Source organism: Perca flavescens, chromosome 12 (genome assembly GCF_004354835.1).
Source record: "Perca flavescens isolate YP-PL-M2 chromosome 12, PFLA_1.0, whole genome shotgun sequence".
Lineage (NCBI taxonomy): Eukaryota > Metazoa > Chordata > Actinopteri > Perciformes > Percidae > Perca > Perca flavescens.
The window spans coordinates 16,476,152-16,498,408 of record NC_041342.1 but is presented as its reverse complement, the minus strand read 5'-3'; the positions used below and the strand labels follow the sequence as shown (position 1 = coordinate 16,498,408).

Below are 22,257 nucleotides of genomic sequence, written 5' to 3'. Positions count from 1 at the left end.
GCAAATGTCATACCTGATCTTGGGGTTGGGGGCGCTCTGTATGACGCAGGTGAACTGAGCGTCCTCACCAGCAACAAATGTAGTATTCCTCATTTTATTCACAAAGCGAGGAGGCACTACAAGAAATATGTCAACATATAGTACATGTTTGAAGAATAATATCTAATTAAAATAAATTGGCTTCACAAAAATGTATTACTTAATTCCAAAAGGTCTTTAATTTTGGCCTAAGTACAGTGTGACAAATTAGTGATATTTTCTGTGTTGCATTATAACTAAGTATAAATTAAAGCATTCACTATTACACTGTTTTGCCACTTACCCTGTACAGTGATCTTGCCAAGAGTGCTGGCATTGCCAGCCGAGCTTGAGGCAAAGCACATGTACTGGCCGGAATCATCTGCTGTCATGTTATCCAAGATCAGTGTGCAGGAACCATCAGGGTCCTCAATGATGATGTGATGAGGATCTGCCTCCACTGTACGTCCATCTACATCCAACAAGTAAACCACACATTGATGAAACACATTTGGCCTCAGATACAGTTTGTATACAAAAGTTAGTCTGTCACTCAGTGATATGGGCCATTAACCCCCCCCCCCATTGTCTATGTATTGTCTAATAGAGCAAATTACTCAAAAAACATGCAAATGGCATACCCTTATACCAAGTGATGGCAGGTTTGGGTACTCCAGTGGCTTTGCAGGCCAGCTTAACAGTCTGTCCCAGCTCTGCTGTGCAGTTTGCCAGAATTTCATCAAAGTCAGGAGGACCTGTAAAAGGAGATTAATTACAAAAGGTGGTATTTGAAAGTAGGAGAATATCAAAATACATTTTGAGTGATAAAAGAGAGAAAACAGTTAGACTGTGTGTGTGTGTGTGTTTCACTCACTCCATGCAGGCATGCTGTATCGCTGCTGCAGTTCTCTAAAGTCTCTCAGCCATGAGTTCTTGATGTTAACAGTTCGGGCCTGCAAGGTGTATTTCCTCACAGAGTCCTCGCGTTCATGCCAGATCTCAAAGGCACGGTCATCACCCTCCACTGACTCATTCACATCAATGTTATTCAACTGCAACGAAACGAAAACATCATTTAGGCTGCTGGTCAGGAAAGATTATGATAAAGAAGAAAGAAATGTGTGATTACACAAAGTCTTACCTTCATCATGTTCTTAAAGACATATGCTTGTGTATTAGTGTTGCTGTCTCTCTTCGGTTTGCAGATTATACAGTAGTTCTTAAACAGGAAGACGTGCCGGTGGTGACCTCTAGAGGACGTCCTAATTCCTGGAGCCCCTTCCCACACTTGGAAGGGTCCCTGGTTTCAAATCAAAAAAAAAAAAACATACAGAAAAAAAATCAAACAAACACAATTATGCCTATAATCAGTGTACCAATCAGGAATGTCAGAGTAACTCCACCTACCTGTCTCATTGGCTCTCCTAATGCTTCCAGTGTGGCAGGATAGTTCTCGATCATGGAGATATGATGGGTATTCTCAGAGCGCTGAGGGAGCGCAGACACCATGGCATAAGCTTCTTCCAGTAGGCAGCAGTTCTGGCCATTTTTTGCCTTGTTTCGGATGAGCTCCTGAAGACGTTGGAGAAGAGATTTTAATAAGAGTGTGGTGACGGTGATACAGGTCTAAAACCAAATCCCTTACACATGCGAGTGCTGTATTCCTATCTGTAATGCAGATAATTGAACCTCATTAGAGTGCAGTCATATTGTGTGTCAAAGCTGTCACCTTGAGGACGGCCTTGTACTTCTGAATCCTCTCCAGTGGTTGTTGGAGGCTGGCGTTGATGCTGCGTACAGGGGGATCTGCAGGGTCTGCACTGGCTTGTACTTTCTCTGTGTACTCCTACAATGTAACGAAAGGAAGATTTTTTTTTTATTTAAATACTTATACTGTTGCAGAGTCCTGTCACAGTCACCCTAAAGACAAAGTATTTACAAGGTAGCAAATACAAGTATATAGTAGTAAGTTACCAAAGAAATTACAGCTTTAAATAGGCTGGCAACATTTTTTTAAAAGTATGGTAACAATGTTAAGTTGTGGTGTTACCTTAAAGAAGCTGTGAACAGCCTTGTCACTGACAGCAGATTCAGCCTGACTCTGACCGACAAGATACTGGAGGTACTTCTCGAAGCCGTCCTTGTTCTTCAGGAAGCACATGGCTACGTCGTCATCTGTGTCACAGTCGTTCAACTTTGGGAGGAATGCCCTAAGAACAAAATTGTGGGGAAGTTAATGCATTGAAAATCTCACGGTTAATCTCATTGTCTTTAATTAAATTTTTTTCCAGAAGAGGTGAGCTCACTTGCTATGGAAGGACTTGATATCATCAATGTTCCTGAATATGGCTTCCTTTTGGCTGCTGACATCAGGCGGTGTATCAGGGCTGTCTGCATGCTTCATGTGATGGGATGTAAAGAAGTCTACTTCTTTTACAAACTGTGATTCACCATTTATCAGGTCTTGGATCAGTTGGCTAGGGACATGGTATAATAGTTGGTTATGGTACGTCCTTTAGTTCCAGTATTTGGTAAGTGAGTGTAGACATCCTTTACTTACAATAATTTCCTCTTGTATTCACCCTCAGACACCTCCTCTACACTTGTCTCTGGAAGGTCACTTGTATCAGCAGAGAGCTGGAAGATTACACATTTTTACAATTACTCTAAAAATGTTCAAAGGCGTCAAGACAATTAATTATTAAAGGTTATGTTGGTGGATCAGTGGCTTTATTTTTAAGACGTACTTTGAGTTTCTTGTCCAGGTAGGCAGGTGAGACCCAACCTTGGCGGGATGGTGTAGTTTTGGTGGGTTTGGTCCTGACTAACCATTTGAGTGGATGAGCTGAGTCCAAAACCTCAACATACTGTCCCTCCTTTAGAGAGATGGATTCTTTGCTTGCTTTGGTGGGGTTGTAGTCAGCCGTTGCCACGTAGATGTCAAACATCTGTAAGAATATGACATTAGGGAGGGATCTTTTACTGGCCAGTATGAACAGGATGAATGATTACACCCAGCACAAACATAAAAAAAACATATGGGAATGTGAATATTGTTTTAAGACAGACTTGAAATAATGTGAATCTATCATTTAAAATGTACCGTTCAAATCTGTACCAGATGACATTTTTTAAGTGGTACCTGTTTAAGGGTGTCTTCCCCATATTTATGACCAATACAAAAAAAATTGTTTATAGTGAAACATTCTCTCCAACAAAGTATCACACTGAGAATATCTATATCTCACCTCTCCCCTGGCATCCCCCTCATCAGACTCAGAGGAGGAGTCAGCAATGAGGGAAGGAGGACGAGAGCGACCATGATGAGGTGATGGAGAAGGAGTCTTGGTCTCATCATCACTGTCAACACCTGGTACGCGTAATGAAGCTGGGGAAGCAAGGATGGAAGACAGGTCAATTGTGTGAAAAAATAGAGCATGTACCATTACAATAATCTATCACTCTTTTAAACTTAATTTTCACTGTTATGTACTATGGTTAGAAATGTCCATGCTTAACTTCGCTAGATGAAAAGAAATAAGTGTTTGGCTTGAATTTGGTAGCAGTTATTAGTGCCCAGTTTGTCAGAGCCCGGCTGAGGCAAGACCAGTCACATTTAAAGCACTAACTGACACTGTACTGGCATCTACTGGTGCTTTATTTACTTGGTAATGTTCATCCAAACATTTAGAGCACTACCCCTATATATCGTTTTAGATGTTAGTTCAAACGAATTACATTTATTCGCAATGTAAAGAAAAGAAAAATGAAAATAATTCCACAACAATCATTTTACTATAAATGCTTTGCTGTGTGTTAGTATTTTGGCAACATGCAAGAAAAAGCTACAGTACAGATAACGCTTATTATCTGAGCTGTCCACATACATGTCTGTTGGTGAGCATGTATTCCAGCTATAAGTTGGTGAGACTTTGTAGTCATTTAAAAATCATGTTGAAATCCATTTCAATTAGACTTTTTAAAAATTATAATGCTAACACAGAAAAAGAGGAAACTGTTGTGGCTGCACCTTCAAACATAATGCATGACGTTATTGGTGTTTGTTTATCCTGTGTGTAAAAGGACTCTCAAAAAGTGTTTCCACAAATCATCTGTATGCATAACTCGATGGGGGAAAAAAGTATATTAATTGTGAATCTGAAGCACTTGGGATACATACTGGTAGTTTTGGGCCAAGATTTCATCCACTGGAGCACTTCCTGATTCTGTAAGCTGTCTGAATAACAAATTAATGATTGGATGAGCATTTAATTGGTTGGATTTCTAAAGTGATGAATGTAAAGGTGGTAGAGAAATGTCTGTATGAAGCAATGAGAAGACATATACTCATGGATAAAGCAAAACATGCTGAAAAACAAGCACTGACAAGAGCAGAAAAGGAACACTCAAGTTTGGTGTCATCCTCAAATCTATTGGAAAGTGAATTCTAATTCAAGAATTGAAGTGCTTAAAAACTTTAAACAACACTTTCAAAATTCTTGAATAATCAGAATGAATTCACTGAAACTAACCAAACCTGACTGCCAAGTAACAAAACACTAAACTGAAGCACTGTATCCAACATAATGTGTGGATTACTTTCAGCATCTTTAGCATTAATAACAAGCAAAGCCATTAATCGCAGCCTGCTTGTCTCAAATGCAAAACATAAGATTACTGCTCAGTCTAATTTAGCAAAGAGATAGGCAACCTGCAGATTTGTATTTCAACCACAGACAACAGCGGTTGATTTAAGAGATAGGGTTTCCCTCTGGGTGAAGGCTTCCTCACCTTTTATATCACCTAGTAAGGTGTGGAATGAAAACCTACAGTATATCGTTTTAGGGATCATTAGCCTTGGTTACCTATCTCTGACCTACAGTATGTTATCTGGTCACAGTTAGCTTGCCGCATTTATGATGAAAGAATTAATAATTCCGCACACTACATGGAATCATATGTCATCCCACTTTAAGAATACAGGTACCTATCAGTACTGGGTAATAGTTGTACATGCAGGTTTAGTGTTTACCTTTTTACAGATAGCCAAAGTCCGGAGCTGGAACATCTTCCTGTGTTTATGTGTCCATATAATAAGCCCAATGGGCTATCTACTACTGAACTGAATGCCTAAATGCTGTCAAAGCTTAATGGGGGCTGCAGTCAAATGCCAACTAAATCATTGCTTTATCAGGGTTTAAACAACTTGACTAAGCCTGGTTATGTTATGCTAAACTTGGTTTGTCGAAACACTTGAATTAACTCAAGTTAGGCTTCTTACCGTTAATCCATCTGTCTGAAATGCCACCTGGATATATTTTAACATTATTAAATATAACAGTACTTCTAGTAGAAAGTACCTTTAAACTGAAACTATAATTTCTTTCAAATTAAAATCAACTAATTGAATATTGAATTGCATAGACAGAATGGTCCATAACATACACTTACCTTGCGTAATCTTGGCTGATACCATTTCAGTAATCTGGGAGGTGAGTTTCATGAGGAATTCCTCTGTACCTACTTCACCTAGGTAGGGCATTTTACCCTCTTAAGGGACACAAAAAGAGGAAAAAACAGCATAAATATTGCAGTATTTATTACTACAAATAAGTAATGTTACTATAAATAACAGACAATACTTTATATGCTACTATAAACAATATTCCAGTGTATGAGGTGATATGTCTCACCTTTTCCTCTGCCAGCTTCCTCTTCTGGAGGACTAACTGTAATTCCAAGAACCCTGAGGAGAATAAATGTTACAATTTCCCATATGCATGTATTTAAAAATATACTGTACAAGCCTTTTTGATGTGCAATGACATTCTGAATCTGAAAATTCCTCAAAGAAAAACTTACTCTGAGGCTTTGGTCTCTTTTTTTGGTTGTGGTACTAGTAAATAAGGGGTAGACACATATGGTAATTAATAATTACAATCACACGCAGGAGACAAAGTAAGGTGTTACGAAGTTTTCACTCTACTAAGTGTCTACTAGGTTATGAATAAACTCAAAAGTCAATTATAATTTCTATATAGAGTGTCTAGATGATTTTGCTTTCCTTACTGTCATCAACCTCTAGGTGGGCAGTGCAGATGGACTGTCCTGCTCTATTTGTGGCAATGCAGGTGTAGGTGCCAGTGTATTCTGTGCCCACGTCCATCAAGATGAGGCTGTGCTGGCGCCCAGAGCTTGCTATTTTGTATCCCTTGGTATCAGCCTTGATCCACAGGACATCTTCCATTGATTCCTCCTTTAGCCAGGAGACCATAGGAGGTGGAGAGCCTGAAAAAGTAACATTAAGTATTGAGAATTTTTAACACAAGATGAAACGTTTTGGAAGTCAATAGATTACTGTAGGTATTAAAGGATGTTAAAACAATCACAGAGTTAACTTAAACAAACCTTCTACTTTGACAGAAAGAGTGATGCTGGCTCCTTGTTTCACCTTTCTGTTGCTGAACCTTTCAATGAAGCGGGGTGGCACCAGAGGCACCTTGGGGTCTGTGAAAATATAGTGTAAAAACAAAAGCACAGTCACTTATAAAAAATATCATTATATCTACTAAAATGCCTGTGCCAAGTTTGTAGGATAAACGTGTAGTTACCTCTTTTATCTTGTGGCATCATCTCCCCCGGACCTGTTGAAAAATACAGTTGTTACTGTATCTGTAAATATCTCAATACATTTTTAAGCTGAAAGTAATTACAATTTTAAATTTATTGTGCGCTTTTTGTGTAGGCAACAATCCAGGTGTTTGCATACATACTCAGAACTATCAGGCGGGCAGAGGAGTAAGCAGAACCAGCTACATTGCTGATGTAAGCAGAATACTCCCCCATATCTTCTTTCTTCACCTCCAGGATCTCCACTCCATGAACATCTCTCTGTGTAAGCAACAGAATCCTTTCTGAAGGTCGCAGAGGGTGGCCATCTTTGAACCAGTATACTCTGGGTTTGGGGAAGCCTGAAAGATGATAGGTATTTCAGAAACAACAATCCTTAGTCATAAGCAATTTTCTGTGGGTTGACTTCATTTTTAAGAGTTACAATTAGCTGTTATTTGGCTGCCTCAAATGAATATACTTTTAATATTAGTTAATGAACTTACCTTTTACCCGTTTGGTTGTTGTTTGTTTTTATAAATAAAAATGAAAATGTTAATCACAAAAAAACTTACCCTTTACTTTGAGCTGTATCTTAGCAATAGGTGAACCTGGACTGACATGAACATCATGAAGCTCATCCACAACTTGTGGTAGCTGATCATCTTCAGCCACCGACTCAAATGTCTCTGTTTCCCTACACGAGGGGAGAACAGCACACCTCAGGAATTCAGTACTTAATCATATTATAAAATGGATTTTTCCACATATTTTTAAACACCATAAAACACCATTCATAGTAAATTTACCTGGACATGTAGCCCTTGGCACTGACATAGGAAGATGTCTCAGTGGCATCAGCAGCAGTGTCATAATCTGAGCTGCAAGACACTGAAGGAAAAGATTAATGTACAGCATTAAACCGTGTTCAGTGAAATCAGCGACAATGTGTGTGTCAATATGTACATGTGATTGTGTAATTTTCCTAGTCTTGTGAGAACCAGTTTGAGTGTGTGCGCGCATGTAATGTATGTTTACTCACTGTCAACCCTGAGTTCAGCCTTAGTGGCTGCGATGCCGCTGCTGTTTTCAGCTGTGCAACGATAGACACCCATGTCAGTGGGCAGCACAGTGGTAATGATGAGTTGGTGGCAGCCCTCCTGGTCTTCATTGATCATGTAATGGTCATTCTCCTCCAGCAATTTTCCGTCCTTATACCAGCGAACAGTTGGAGGGGGCTTGCCAATCACAACACAGTCAAAGCTGACTGGATAACCGTCTGGAACATCCTGACTTTGTAGCTCTGTCAAGAAAACTGGGGCAGCTGGGTAACCAGAGAAAAAAGTCAGAGAATCAAAAAGTTAAAAATGACAACATAAACAGAAGGCTGACATCACATTATGTACATCACTTTTATTTTACAGATAAGCGTTCTTCAACAACTAAAGGATGTGCATATATGTCTAATTGGTAAACTAATGAGCAAAATAATGCAAGTAGAGTAACATCTAAATTGACGTGGCAGTATTCCCTTGTATGATGAAGAATATTTTTGCAAAAAATATACATGATGTTGTCACAAAACTGATACTTTTTAAAGTTATCTATCGATGATTTAGAAAGTGTATACAAACTGTACATTGATCCTAACAACCACTTCCATGTGTTTCTTACCGGGGGCTCCAGCCAGAAAGGCAGGAGGCTGTCTATCTTGTGTCGGGGTCTGTGTACCATCTTGCGTGTAGCCCATCTTTCTAATTCGTAGCTCCACCTTGAGAGGCCCTGCCTCCAGGATGGTGGTCTCCACAGGAACCCCACTGATTGTAAACATCTCCTGGAACCTCTTTGAGGCAACCTCAGCCTCTGCCCTTGAGTCAAAGCGAATGTAGATGAAACTGTCGTCCTCCCGGTAAGAGTGGGGATCTGGAGGACCAAGGTCTCCCTCATCTGCGCTGAGAAATGGTTCTTCCTCAACATCTGGTGGGAGACGTGTGCGCAGCAGGCGCCGGAGACGTCTGCTTGCCTGCCTTAGTGACTCATCCATCTCACTTCCTGAGGAGCTATCAGGCTCGCTGTCGGCACTGTAGCCCACGGTCAGTGGCCGTCGCCCAGATGATTCTCTCGCCGTTCCTACTGTGACCTTACCACTATGAGAAGTAACTCCAAACTTGTTGGTGACCTCACAAATGTAAACCCCAGTGTCCTTTGTGGTGATGGCAGGGATGACCAGTGAGCAAGTACCGTCATTGTAGATATCAATATGGTGGTGCTTGCCATCGGTCAGTGGTTCTCCATCCTTTAGCCAGCGCACTTTATCAGGTTTACCTTCTGCCACACATTCTAGATGTATGGTGTCATTAGGTTCTTTGGTCTGGTCTTTAAAGACATCTTTAAAGACAGGGCGCATGTCCCTGCGGGCTTTGAAGCCCTTAAAGGCAGCTTGAATCTTAATGGCAGCATCTCTGAGCTCAGGCTCATCCTCTTTACTGATCTCCATGATGTTACTCTCCCCTGTAGACACCTGTTTTGCATCTGTCTGCTGAATTGTGGTTGTTTCCACTTTAGTCTGCTGCACTGATTTCTGCTCTGTCATCTGGAAATGTGCAAAGAACCTCTCAGTAGTCAGAGTCTCTGCCTCATTGGTCGCTGTAACAGTAGACGTGCTGCTCTTCTTGAGGTAAGAGACAAGCGTTGAACCCCCAGGAACAGACTCATCCTCAGAGCTGGTGTACAATTTAGACTCTGTCTGCTTCTTAGACGCAATGGCCTGCTCCTTCTCTACTGATTTTATCTCCACTTTCTCTGAGGCCTTCAGCTCTTTCTGTCTTTCTGTTTTTTTTTTACCACCTTTACCGTCCTCCTCAGGTTGTTCAGTGATAGGGTCCAAAGTGGGTTCTCGACTCATGCGCCGTTTCTTGGCCGATTCCTCCCATAGCTCATGGACATCACCTTCTTCAGCAGCTTCTGGAGGCAGACTGGGTTGCCCCATTATCTCAGTCTCAACCTGTTTTGCCTCTATACCTATAACCACAATAATGGTTTTAGTGTTACTATGTTGTTATAAAAGTTACTGTCAGTACCCACACAGCACAAAACCTACTTGTGATGCCGGACCCTATCGACTAAAACTCTACTTATTCCAATAAAAAGTAAAGGTCTCTGCGCTTCTGCAGACCACAACAATCCGGTGCAACCAAGGCAGGACACAACAGTATAAAATAACAAAAAATTGCCAGTGCAACACAGATGTCTTCTTACGTAATAGTTTTATTTCTTTTCATTTCGATGTAAGGTTACATCTTCAACGTTAGTCACTGTTATGCACCTTAAGAAATAAAACTATTAAGTAAGAAGACATCTGTGTTGCACCGGGAATCTTTTGTTATTTTCTACTTATTCCAACTTAGCATGCCAGACATTCCTGAAGGCTTCAAATTTAGTTTGAGAAGGATAAATGTGCAGAGATGTATAACCACAGTAGAACTTGCAGGATAAATCAAAAAAACCTACACAACAAACACACAATGTCTTACCTGGGCAGATTGTTGGCTGAATGGGTGCCTCTGTGTAACAATGAGAAAACAAACACACACATCATAAAGCAGTTTAGTAAACGTCTACATTTCTCTACACTACTATTATCAAATAATCTGGTAGAACACTGCAAATTTGTAGAGCTGTCTATGTATGACCACACAATAAATGTTATTATTTTAACTAAATAATTGCACACTGGACTAAGCCAAATTGCAATAAGCAAAATGCCTTGGCAAACAAGCACACTCAACTAAATTATTTAATTTAAAAACACACACATCCACTCACCAAGCTGCACAGTCTGGGGTAACTCAACAGGCTCTCCAATCCCAGCTCTATTGATGGCTGCCACTCTAAACCTGTAGCCACTCCCTGGGATAAGATTTTCAACCACAAACTCTGTGTTGCACACAGGTTCAGAATGACATGGAAGATAGAGAGCACTGTCTACCAGCCGCATCTCCACCCTGTAGCCCAGAATGGGACTCCCTCCATCATGTAGAGGAGTGAACCAAGAGAGGGTGACAGACTTGTCTGTCTTACTGAGGACCTCTGGGTCCTCTGGAGGATCAGGTACAGCTGTTGGGAAGGAAATAAGCAGGTGTTACATGCATGTATGAACAATAATCAGAACTACACAGATTACAATGTTACAGGTGCAACGCAGAACACATTTTTAAATACCTGGTGGGTGGAAAGATAGTATAATAACTAAACCAGGGTTATGTGTGAATTCTTCAGATTTTTCTGTAAATTCAACTTTAAAAAAATTGCATCCTACAAACACAGGGCTTTAAAAAATAAAGATACAAAAAGTTAAATTAAAAAACATAATTAGAAAAGTCTAAATAGCTTCTTCAAACACTTACTGATGATCGTGAGCTTGGCCAAAGAGAGAGCATCTCTAGCAGCAAATGTAATTTCCTGCTGAGGCAAAAGAGGTGCCTTTCTCAGGACAAGGCGATAAGAACAGCCGTCAGCCCTCATAGCCCAGAGGTCACTGGACTTAATCTCAACGCCATTAGCATACCAGGCTACTTCTGCTGAAGGGACAGGCTCGGTGAGCTCAACACAAAACTCTACCTTCTCTCCCACTGCAGCCACCTTGTCCTCAAGGCCCTTCACAACATCCAGCTGCCAGCCTTATAGGAAATTTTAAAAATATGTTGTCACATTATAATGCATAATTCAGGCAAGATAATGCTATGAATACAACTTTTGTGGGTGTTCATTAGCATGACTCACCTTTGACAGAGAGTTGGGCAGATGTGGATGCTGTGCCAGCTTTGAGGGTAACTGTGCAACTGTCTTTCACTCGCAACTCTTTCAGCAGGAGCAGATGACGAAGACCGCTCTCAAATGTCACAATCTCAGCATTAGGGGATTCCTTCACCTGTTTTCCATCAAGGAACCAGTGGCAATCTTTGCTCTCAGGACGAGAGAGGGCACACTCAAACAGCGCTTCCCCTCCATCAAAGGTTTCTACATTCTCCAAGCCCTGGACAATGTGAATGGGTTTGCCTGTAGAAGACAAATGGAAAAATTAAGAAAGAAAGGACGATTAAAAAAAAGATTTTAAGAAGACAGCAATGTTTAGGAAGTCAAATAATTTGGGATTTGTCAACAAAGGGCACAAACTTTATGATGAGCTGTAATTGGTCAATTTATCTGGACACATACAGTAACTATAAGATACGAGGGAGAAGAGGAGACTCCCTAAAGGTTGGTGCTCTTTCCATGTGGAGGGAAGCTCACCTTCCACATAAAGTGAAGCGACCGCACAGGTCCCCTCTGTCTCACAGGAATATGTGCCCCTGTCCTCAGCGGACGCATGGCTAATGTACAAGCGAGCCACATTCCAGTCCTGCTCCACTACCACCCTTCGGCCATCAGGCTGCAATGGCTGCCCGTCTTTCTTCCATTGAGCCTTGACTGGCCTAGAGTACTGGCAGATGAACTCAGCTGGTTGGTTTTCGAGCACCCAAAGGTCCTCCATCTCGCTCACCACTTCAACTGTGGGATCTGAGGTTGGGGTCAGGGGTCAGAGGTTCAGGGCTTGGCCATAGATATAAAGATAAGTGCATCGCATGATGAATGACATACGTATGGGCTTTATAACCCCCAAAAGCATGTTGAAGTGATGTTCATGTGTGAATGATATTATTGTGTTTTTGTGGATTGTCCAGTACAAATTGTATGTGCCATTGAAACAGCATCTTAAAATATATATAATGCCCGCTTTGACCACTTTATTGTCCTATGTGAGCTCTAAAAAATCATTAGGGGGTCAAAAAGCCCAACCGTCGAAATTCAGGATAATTGGTCACAATCAAGGGCAAGACGTGCTGGCAGCTGGTGAGAGAGGAGGGGGTGAGACGTGGATAGAAATGCCAAACTCATAATGTAGGTGTATGGAGGTTAGAAGTTTTAGTGCTTAAAGATTAGGGGCAGGGCTTGGTGGGATGGAATAGTGGAGGTAAATAGAAGGTATTCAACAGCAGCCAGCCTGCATGGATGGGTGGAGCAGCACTTTCCTAACATCACCAAAACCACTGGATGTAATCTAATCCACTGAATCAAATCACCTAATTTGTTTATTATTCATTATTTACATTACCAAGCGACACATGAACTTAGGGCTGCACATTAAACCATATAATAATCACGATCACGCTTTTAGCTTCTGCATGGTCTGAAACAATGACTCAAGGGATCCCAAATCACAGACGTGTTTCCAGCATGCTGTGATCAACTAATCTCTTCTTCTCAAACAGCACTTTCACTGCATAGTTAAAGGAGATTAACATTCAGCAGTGTTCAGTTTATCTCTGAAATTCAGCTGACAATGTGGAAATGCTGAAGATCTGCCAGTGACAAAAGTGGCACGATCATTCACAATATATGAATATATGTTCTATAGGCACTGCTCGTTCTTTGTAAATACTGTACCTTGATCGGGCGACACTTTTAAGAAAAGACTTGGCCAAATGGAGCCAATGATGCCAGCAAATTGAATAGAAGTTTTGTATAGAAAGGTAGAGGGAATTCTGAATCGGGCTTAAGAGGTCATTTATATGATTTTTTTTTACATTGGTGCATAAACATTGAGCAGGAAATTGCGAAACAGCAGGGAGACATCAGTGAACAAGCAGCAGCTCCCAGTTAGCCACCAGGACTGCTAGCTTTAACAATAGAGATTGACCCACCTGTCAGGAAAACTACTGGTGGGGGATGATTAAGCCAATGGGTAATCAGCGGAGCCGAGGGTGTTTAAACGCAAAGATTGCATGTGGAACAATCATTTTTGTCTGATTAGTTCTGCCTGGGTTCAATAACTTGAATATGTTTGCAGAGACTAATACTTCATAGAGAAAACCACAAACATCCTCACAAGAAAACAGTTGACAGCTGGGTGAGTGTTTATGTAACCTGCTACACACACTAATGGTCATTGACTGTAGCTGGGCAATGTAACGACACGTAGGTGAGTAGCCATCCATCCGTCCATCCGTCCATCCATTGTCACATTCACATGCAATTTATAATTGCTAATTAACCTAACCTGCATGTCTTTGGACTGTGGGAGGAAACCTACGCAGGCACAAGGACAACTTGCAAACTCCACACAGAAAGGGCGACATGTGCAATTGTCCAATCGTATTTATATTTTCAAGAAGACATACTTCTTGCATGCCACACCTTATTTTAATGATAAGATTTGTCCTTTACAATTCATTATGCTTCTCAAAAGTGAGAAACATAATCGTGATTATTATTGATTTATTATTTTAGCAGCAGAATTAAAACTTTAATGTTGACTGATATTTTTTCCACTGACTCTTCTGACTAGTTTTATATGTTTGGGTTTAGGTGTTACTTTGTACTATAAAAGGTGGCTGTGGTGCTGCACCCAGTTGTATGTTTTGGTTGTATCGAAGCATACAGCATGGAACTCTCTACTGCATTATTATTCTTATTAATGAACTGAGAAACAATGCTGCTCATGCAAGATGAAGCACTGAAATGTACAACTATACACCATTAATCTATTCATGAACTTCAACCCTTTAATGGAACCCTGCAGAAAACATAATTCATGGTGTATTTACTTACATTCTTCAAGAAGAATTGCACCAACTTTTATTTGGTTAATGCCAATCCAATAGAAAAGAAGATTTGGTACATTTTAGTCTCCTGTGCTTACTATTAAAATAAATAATGATAATAAACCTTGGATTTAAAATAAACTACACATACTGTGTTGGCAGTATTTGAAATGTAGAATATAAATTCTGCAGGGTTAATAACAAGATACTGCTTATCTCAGTCTCTATTGAATATATTTATATAATACCTTTGACTAAGAGCTTGGCTGATGATGTTAAACTGCCAGCTTTGAACGTAACAGTGCCAGAATCATCTGTGGCCAGGTTCTTTAAGGTGAGTGTGTGGATGTGGCCGTGGCTCAGCCCATTCTCACTAAAGGGGCTGTTCTCCAGCAAGGTGCCATCCAGCCACCACTGCACCTTGCCAGGTGCCCTACCAGACAGTTGGCAAGAGAAGGTTGCCCATTCCCCAACAAAGACGTCGACGGTCTTAAGACCACACACAATGAAGACTTCTTTCACTGTTGAGTGAAAAAATACAAACACTGAGCCTCTAACTTCCTCATTATCAGCATTAGATCAACTTTTCTAACGACAAATTACACCATGCAACACACCTACTATTCTATTTATAAGAATACATTGTAGAATACAGTAACAATTAAACAAATACGCTTTAAGTAAACCTGAGGACAGACAAAAAAGTATTGAAATAGGCTACCTTGCACTGCCAAAGAAGCTGTGGTCAGTTGGTCTCCTGCATCACAGGTGTAGTAGCCACTGTCCTCAGGCTCCAGGTTCCGAATACAGAGCTCTTGAATGCACCCCTCCTGCCTCATCTCATACTTCTTACTGGGCTGGAGGACAATGCCTCCTTTCCTCCACTCAACACAAACACCTGGCTTAGAAAGCTCGCAGCATAGGGTAACATCATCCCCCTCTATGGTGTCCTGGTTCTTGAGCTCTTTGTGGAAAAACACTGGGGCACCTGGTAAGAATTTAAAATGGAAAAGTTCGGCATCAGATGTCAAGGTTGTGGTCAATGTCAATGTTTGGCATCAGATAGTTGAGATGACAAGACAAACATCTCTGAGGGACTTTAGACAAAAGTTTAGCTGATGCACAGTGATGCCAGACTGGGTGTGGTTGAGGGAGTGGAAGTTCAAGAATATTTCAGCTGTTTATTTCAATCCTATCTCGGTCCACATTCTTCATCAACAGGAGAGAGACTTTTTTTTTTATTTTATTTTTTTAAAGGTGCCATCGTTCTTTACCTTCCACAGTCAAGGTGACGTCACACTGTGCATCTCCAGTGTCACAGGTGTACACTCCTGAGTCCTCGGGCACCAGGTTGTGGATGCAAAGCTGGTGGAATGCTCCGTTGTTCTTCAGGTCATACTTAAGACCCGCTTGGATGGCCGCTTTGTTTTTGATCCAGGTGACTGTGGCTTTGGCGTCAGAGATGGTGCAGGCCAGAGTGACAGTTTCGCCCTCTACTGCCACAGTGTTGTGTGGCTTCTCTAGTATTAGCACTGTAAATATGGGAAACCCGAAACTATATTTAATAATGGTAGCATTTATATGCAGATTTTCCTTTTCCCATTCTTTACAGGCATTAATACTTTCAAAGCTATGAAATAAATAAATGTATCAGAAATATAAAACAAACTAACTAACCTATAAAACTGTAACATTTAATAAATGACTTGTTTAAAGCAATGTATCTGTGGGAAATACTTAAAATTTTCAGTTTTAAGTAGTTTATCTCCTTAAGTTACAATATTTGTGTAAGCATTTCTTTTTATAGCCAACACTAAATGCAAAGAATGGAAAGCACGTCTAAATGTTAGGATGTTGAAATAATGGTGCCAGCTTATTTCCATTTGCCAAGACAAAGCTGTTTGGTGGTGGATAGAGATGAAGGTGAGCAGTAAAACTCTAGTGACCATGTCATCTCCTTTACCTTTGGGTTTCTCCTCCACCAGAAGACAAGCCACACTCTTCTCTTCTCCCAGCACGAAGGCAACATCCCCTGATTCATCTGTGGTCACCATCTTAAGGGTCAAACGGTGCACTCTGCCCTGGCTGCTCATTTGATTTAGATCATTATTCTGGAGGAGGTTGTCTCCAAGCCACCATTCCCCATTTGTCACACCTGAATGTGACAACTCAACCTCAAAGACAGCATCCTGCCCAGTGGTCACAGTGATATCGCAGAGTTCTCGGATGAGGCGCACATGCTCTGAGGGTTAATGGGATGATGGTCAGTGATCAGATCTCTTGAGCTTCCAGAAGGCATCAGTAAGAAGGTGTATCCATGGCCAAGAATCTAATTTTAATACTTACTTGCTACCTCATTGAGCTCATTGATCTCAGGAACATGGATGTAGTACTCTGACATGTACCATTCTAATGACATCTAATAACCAAACAAGCCTGAACAACCCTTCATTAAAATCAATTCACTATATCTGCAATTTGATGACTGTCAAATAAAGTAAGCAGTAAAATAACAGAATACAAATGTCTAGCCATCGGATAATTAAGCAAAACTCAAACTACATGTCAACTAAGGCATCACACTTATCACACAAAGACTGTGAAATCCAAGAGAAGTAGATGCTAGAGTAGAAAATCTGCTTCACTTGTTAATGGGATGGATGAATGTAAAATTAACTTCAGGAAGGTGAAGACAAGAGAAGACAAGAGACATAGATGAGATGAAGCTGTGCTCTGTTACCTTTCACAGTCAGGGTAGCTGTACTTTTCTTGTCCCCTGTATCACAGGTATATTCTCCACTATCCTTCACATTCAGTTTGTGTATGACCAGGATGTGAGTGATAGCTCTCTGCTCCATACTGTACTTCTCCCCATGGGTGAGCACAGTTGAGCCCTTCAGCCAGGTCACCTTGCAGTCAGGGCTGGATGTCTCACAGGACAGGGTGGCCTTGTCTCCTTCAGTGGCTTCTTGACTTTCCAGCTCCTTTTTGAATAGTACAGGTGCGGCTGCCAGAAAGACCATTATTAATTAGGATTCATAATTTCAAAAGTGTTGTGGATAAACACAGCCACCACAAAACACACTTTACTCATAAGTAACATAATTTATACTCACAATTCTACCAATTTCATACCAACAAGAAGCTTGAAACAGAGCACGAAAAGAACTGCAAGGTCACTGGTTTATATATGCTCCATTTTAAAGTTTGAGGTAAAAAACTGAAATACTGAATCAGGAAAAAATCAGCAATCAAATTTGTCAAGTCCATAGACCTTTTTTTTGGCTGGTTCAAAATACAATGGAATATGGGGAATCATTAAATGGCCATGTACATACATTTTTGTGTTTGTGAGCACCATAAATCAACTCAGAGGAAGAGTGCTAAGATAAAATAAAATGTACTATTGAAAATCTGAAGAACAAAAATACTTTTGCTTATTTTTTGTGGGGGAATTTTTCCACTTTATTGTAGGGAGAACAATAAAGAGGTGACAGGCAATGAGGGGAGAGAGATGGGGGATGACATGCAACAAAGCTTTCCCAGCAGGACTCAAATCTGGGACGTTGTGACTACATTCGTTAGCATCTTAAAAACACCTAGTCCTCCAGGACATCACAACAATTCAAAATTTCAATTGAATAATATAGCATGTTGTCAATCACTGAGTGAATTTTTATGTCGTGCATCAAGTTATTTGAATAAAGTGTACAGTCAAAAAAAAGTGCAGAAAACTTGCTGAAAGCAAGAATTACAAGGAAACATATTGATCAACATGACCAATATGGAATTTGGATACTACATTTAAAGGTAAATGGGAAATGTTAGTTCAAGTTCAATGGGAAGAGGAATGAACATGCATAAACTGTAGAAATATGACGTAATATGACATAAAGTGCAGATTTAATACAAATACACAAGTGGGATAGATTAATGGATAACAAGTCAGTATAAAGTGAAAAGAGAGCATCAGGAAATCACAAGCATCCATGTTTTGGCATGCTTTCTGAAAAGATAGAAGGAAGGTGTCTCACAAGGAAGATGATATAGACAAATAGTCCAAATGTTATGGAAGTATTTAGTCTCCGTCCCGAGAAATACAATGTATTTTTCCCTTACCTCTGACTGTCAGAGAAGCAGTGGAAGTATGGTTACCCACTGTGAAAGTGACTGTTCCTGAGTCAGCTGCAGTAACGCCTCTGAGTGTGAGGCTGTGTACCCGACCCTCAGACTTGATCAGGTTCATTTCATTATTCTGTAGTGGGACATCCTGGAGTTTCCACTGGGCCAGAGGTGCCTTCTCATGAGACACCCGACATTCAAAGCGGACATCTTCACCCTCGTATACAACGCAGCTCTCCAAGAATTTCAGTATGTTAACCTCGACCTCTGTTTGACAAATACATTTCAGCAGAATAGTTACATATTGTGTGAAGATCTTGACAAAGATATAGTTCAAGTTGTGTAGATTGTGATCAAAGTGTGATTAAATATATAAAGATTTCTCCTGAGCTGTCATTTTGAGTAGCAAGTGAAGAAAAACAGTAAAGGGTGTGTTAATGTTCGTGAAGATAGACCACAGACAGGCAAGAGATGGGAAGAGATGAGTGATCAAGCTCAACAGAAAAGTATTTGTGTGAATAACTACAAGTGCTTTGAAAACAGTGAAGAACATTTAAATGCAGTCAAGAAGACAGCAAACAGGATCTCCAGATGAAAGGTTGATGCACTTAATGCTCAATTGTTGGAGTGATGTAGGACAAGTAAAAGACGTGACTCCAGAGGGTGCATGAAAAAGGACTTAAAAGGTCTTATATAGACAGCTCCTACCTTGCACAGTGAGGACGGCTGAAGTCCTCTGGTTGCCTGTATCACAGGAGTATTCTCCTGAGTCAGCTCCCTGCAGTTTATAGATGACAAGCTCGACTATGGTTGCTTCCTGTTTCAGGTGATACTTGCTGCTGGACGCCAGCACCCTGTCACCACACCTCCAGACAACATTGGCTCCTGGTTTTGTGGTCTCACAGCGAAGACTAGCGCTCTCCCCTTCCTGTCTTTCAAGGTTCTGCAGCTGGGTTTTGAAAAGGACAGGCTGGGCTGCAGGGGAGGAGATGGAGGAAACCAACCGACATTAACTAAGATTAGATAAAATACGAGCTTATTTTTTATATAACTCTCAATGTTCAATATTTACAGTAATAAGCCTTTTAGACAATTAAGTCTTTAGTAAAATAATTTGCCACGACAAAGAACAGGTTTTAGCAAGCATACCCTTCACAGCTAGTTGTGCAATGCTTTGACAGACACCAGTGTCACATGTGTAACTCCCAGCATCTTCTGGGTCTACATCATGAATTACTAGTGAAGCCAGATGTCCCGTTTGTCTAATTTCATACTTCGCACAAGGACAAAGACCAAGTTCTCCTTTCTTCCACTCCAAAGGAACACCAGGTTTAGAAAGCTCACAGTGCAGGGTTACACTCTCTGTCTCATCAGCCATTTGGCTTTCAAGCTCTTTTGTGAAAATTACTGGAGCAGCTGATGAACGAAAGAAAATAAACAGATTGTAATCTACCGTACATGTTCAAGAATGAGTGAGATTAGAAAGAATGGTTTTAGAATGAAATGAAAGACTCAAAAGAAGAAGAAGACAGCATGAGACGATGACGTGGTCTCCATCCTACCATTTACTACAAGAGAGGCAGAGCTTATTGTGTCCTCTAAACAGCATGAGTAGCTTCCTGTGTCTCCAGGTCTCAAAGCGAAGATCTGTAGCTCATAATTGAATCCTGTTTGTTTGATATGGTACTTTTCTCCACAACTCAGGACTTTAGTTTCCTTCTTCCACTCGACAGGGAGTCCAGGTTTAGAAAGCTCACAGTGCAGAGTGACACTAGCTCCCTCCTCAGCCTCCTGGCTCTCCAGGTCTTGAATGACTATGACTGGAAGAACTGGGAATTGAATGAATTAGACAAGGTGTTGATGTGTGTATAACTCACAGGCTTTCAAATTACAAACCAGATGAAGATTACAGCATAAAAAAGTATGGTCATTTTTGAATTTACCCAACTGAGCTTATGATTTTTTGCAACAGTAAAAACCAAAATAGAAAATAAAAAAAACAAAATGTATGGCTGCTTTATTATATACTCACGCACAGACACACAGCAACACTGATGCAACAGGCCAATAATCCCTACTCCCATTCAAAACAAGCATTTATCAGGTCTGTCAAACAGAACTCTTAATTATTCCTATCTGGAGACGACAACAATCCAGAATACAACAAATCTGGAATTCCCAGGTGAATACAAAGTGAGCAACAACAAGCCAGACTGAATACACTGCATACAAGAATCCACAAAGGAAACATAACAAAACTGAGGGGAATAAACAATGTGCAGGTGCCACAAAACTTCTACCTTGTCCTTTCCCTTTAATATCCAGCTTTGTAGGATCTGGCTTTAGGGTGACTGCAGAAACAGCAAACTTTTCAATCTCTGCAGATCTATATCATTTAATAAGACCTCAAATACAAAGCACAAATAAAAGAATAAAAGTGAAGTTTACGATGAATAAAGCAAAAAAGGATGCTGCCCAACTGATTAAAAAAAACACCAACAATAATTAAATCAACAGTGAGGATTGATGGACTCCAATTAAATGCAATTGCCAAAAGGCAATTCCCAACTCCTCAGCCAACAAGAACAAATGTGCCAGACTATTGACAAAACCCTCAAGACACAAGGAAGTTATGTCACAGCATAACAACCTGGATGTGTAGTATATGCTATCACAGCATGTGTTCGGGCAAAACCTCCAGCATACAAGAAACCTCCTAAAACACTGTGTTGTTGGAGTTTCTTACACCACTACCACATACCTTCAACTTTGGATTCCTGCTTCTCAGGTTCAACTTTGAAGGTCACTGCTGATGCGGTTGACTTATCTGCTGTAACTGAAGTTATTTGTAGACATATAATGTAGATTTTAGTTCAACTTACACAACGTGGAAAATCTTCAGCAACAGACTGAACAAGACAACAAACCAAAAGCAATGTGCCACACACAATACCATCTTCAATTGATTTCCATTTTTCTGACAGTGCTGAAAGCTCTTCACTTGATTTTTCAGATGATACGTATTTTCATGCAATGTGCAACAAGAAAAGCAGTACCTTAAAAATCATACAGACAGTGCCATGACCAAGAGCGTGTCCAACAAAGAAAATAGTAGCACAGTGGAAAATGGCAACCAACACCATCACATGGATGAGTATATTTCTGATTAAAATAGTGTTGCATATAGTTAGGCAATGTAAGACATTAGGTTCATACCTTCCACTGCTTCTTTGGAATCCTTAGATAGTAATGTCACAGCTGCTGGAGCATCTGGCAGCCTCACTGCTATGATAAAACATTTAAGCCTGATTATACCTGAAACATGGTACCTAGAGAGCCAGCAGCCACAAATCTAATTTTTAGAGTCTCTTCATCCAGTGAGTATTATGGCAAGTACAGATGCTATATTTCAGCAACACCTTGTGTAATTATACAATGCACTTTCTTCTCTTACACTTGTGAAATGTAACTGTATAGTAACTCCAATCACTGAGCTATAAATGGATCTTTTAAAAGAAGTAAAGATTTATGAACCACAGAGCAGCACACCAATATACAGACTGAAGCCTAAGCACAGGGCAATACATCCTGCACAATAAACAGTACGTCTTGCAAACTGACATGTCTTGAGTAACATGGCCACTGTTGACAATTATCTACTGCTTAATTATAATAGCTGCTTACAAATCTCTTATTTGCTAGTCTTTTAATAATGTCACTTCCACCAAACACCACAAGAAGCACACACATTTAACAAAAGGAATCACAGGGAACTGCTGTATGAGGACAGTTGAAAAACATCACATAACAGGCATTAACATACCATCCAATATAATATCCTACCAGCTCTCCCTATATTCATATG

At 40.4% G+C, this 22,257-nt stretch overlaps 1 protein-coding gene across 1 annotated transcript in view; it reads right to left on the bottom strand.

Moving 5' to 3' along the window:
- Positions 1-22,257, bottom strand: part of obscnb (obscurin, cytoskeletal calmodulin and titin-interacting RhoGEF b) — a 54,671-nt gene that overhangs the window by 3,957 nt on the left and 28,457 nt on the right. The window contains 38 exon segments of the mRNA XM_028593100.1: positions 14-116; positions 323-490; positions 660-773; positions 893-1,070; positions 1,160-1,318; positions 1,426-1,590; positions 1,748-1,864; positions 2,069-2,228; positions 2,325-2,495; positions 2,579-2,655; positions 2,766-2,966; positions 3,267-3,406; positions 4,199-4,255; positions 5,470-5,568; positions 5,712-5,764; positions 5,881-5,914; positions 6,088-6,306; positions 6,427-6,525; positions 6,630-6,662; positions 6,792-6,989; positions 7,203-7,324; positions 7,437-7,518; positions 7,670-7,951; positions 8,302-9,648; positions 10,161-10,190; positions 10,453-10,743; positions 11,034-11,306; positions 11,410-11,685; positions 11,920-12,186; positions 14,519-14,791; positions 14,992-15,258; positions 15,545-15,802; positions 16,234-16,512; positions 17,011-17,277; positions 18,390-18,659; positions 19,101-19,367; positions 21,154-21,228; positions 21,609-21,677. Of these exon segments, the coding sequence (XP_028448901.1) occupies positions 14-116; positions 323-490; positions 660-773; positions 893-1,070; positions 1,160-1,318; positions 1,426-1,590; positions 1,748-1,864; positions 2,069-2,228; positions 2,325-2,495; positions 2,579-2,655; positions 2,766-2,966; positions 3,267-3,406; positions 4,199-4,255; positions 5,470-5,568; positions 5,712-5,764; positions 5,881-5,914; positions 6,088-6,306; positions 6,427-6,525; positions 6,630-6,662; positions 6,792-6,989; positions 7,203-7,324; positions 7,437-7,518; positions 7,670-7,951; positions 8,302-9,648; positions 10,161-10,190; positions 10,453-10,743; positions 11,034-11,306; positions 11,410-11,685; positions 11,920-12,186; positions 14,519-14,791; positions 14,992-15,258; positions 15,545-15,802; positions 16,234-16,512; positions 17,011-17,277; positions 18,390-18,659; positions 19,101-19,367; positions 21,154-21,228; positions 21,609-21,677 (7,540 nt within the window).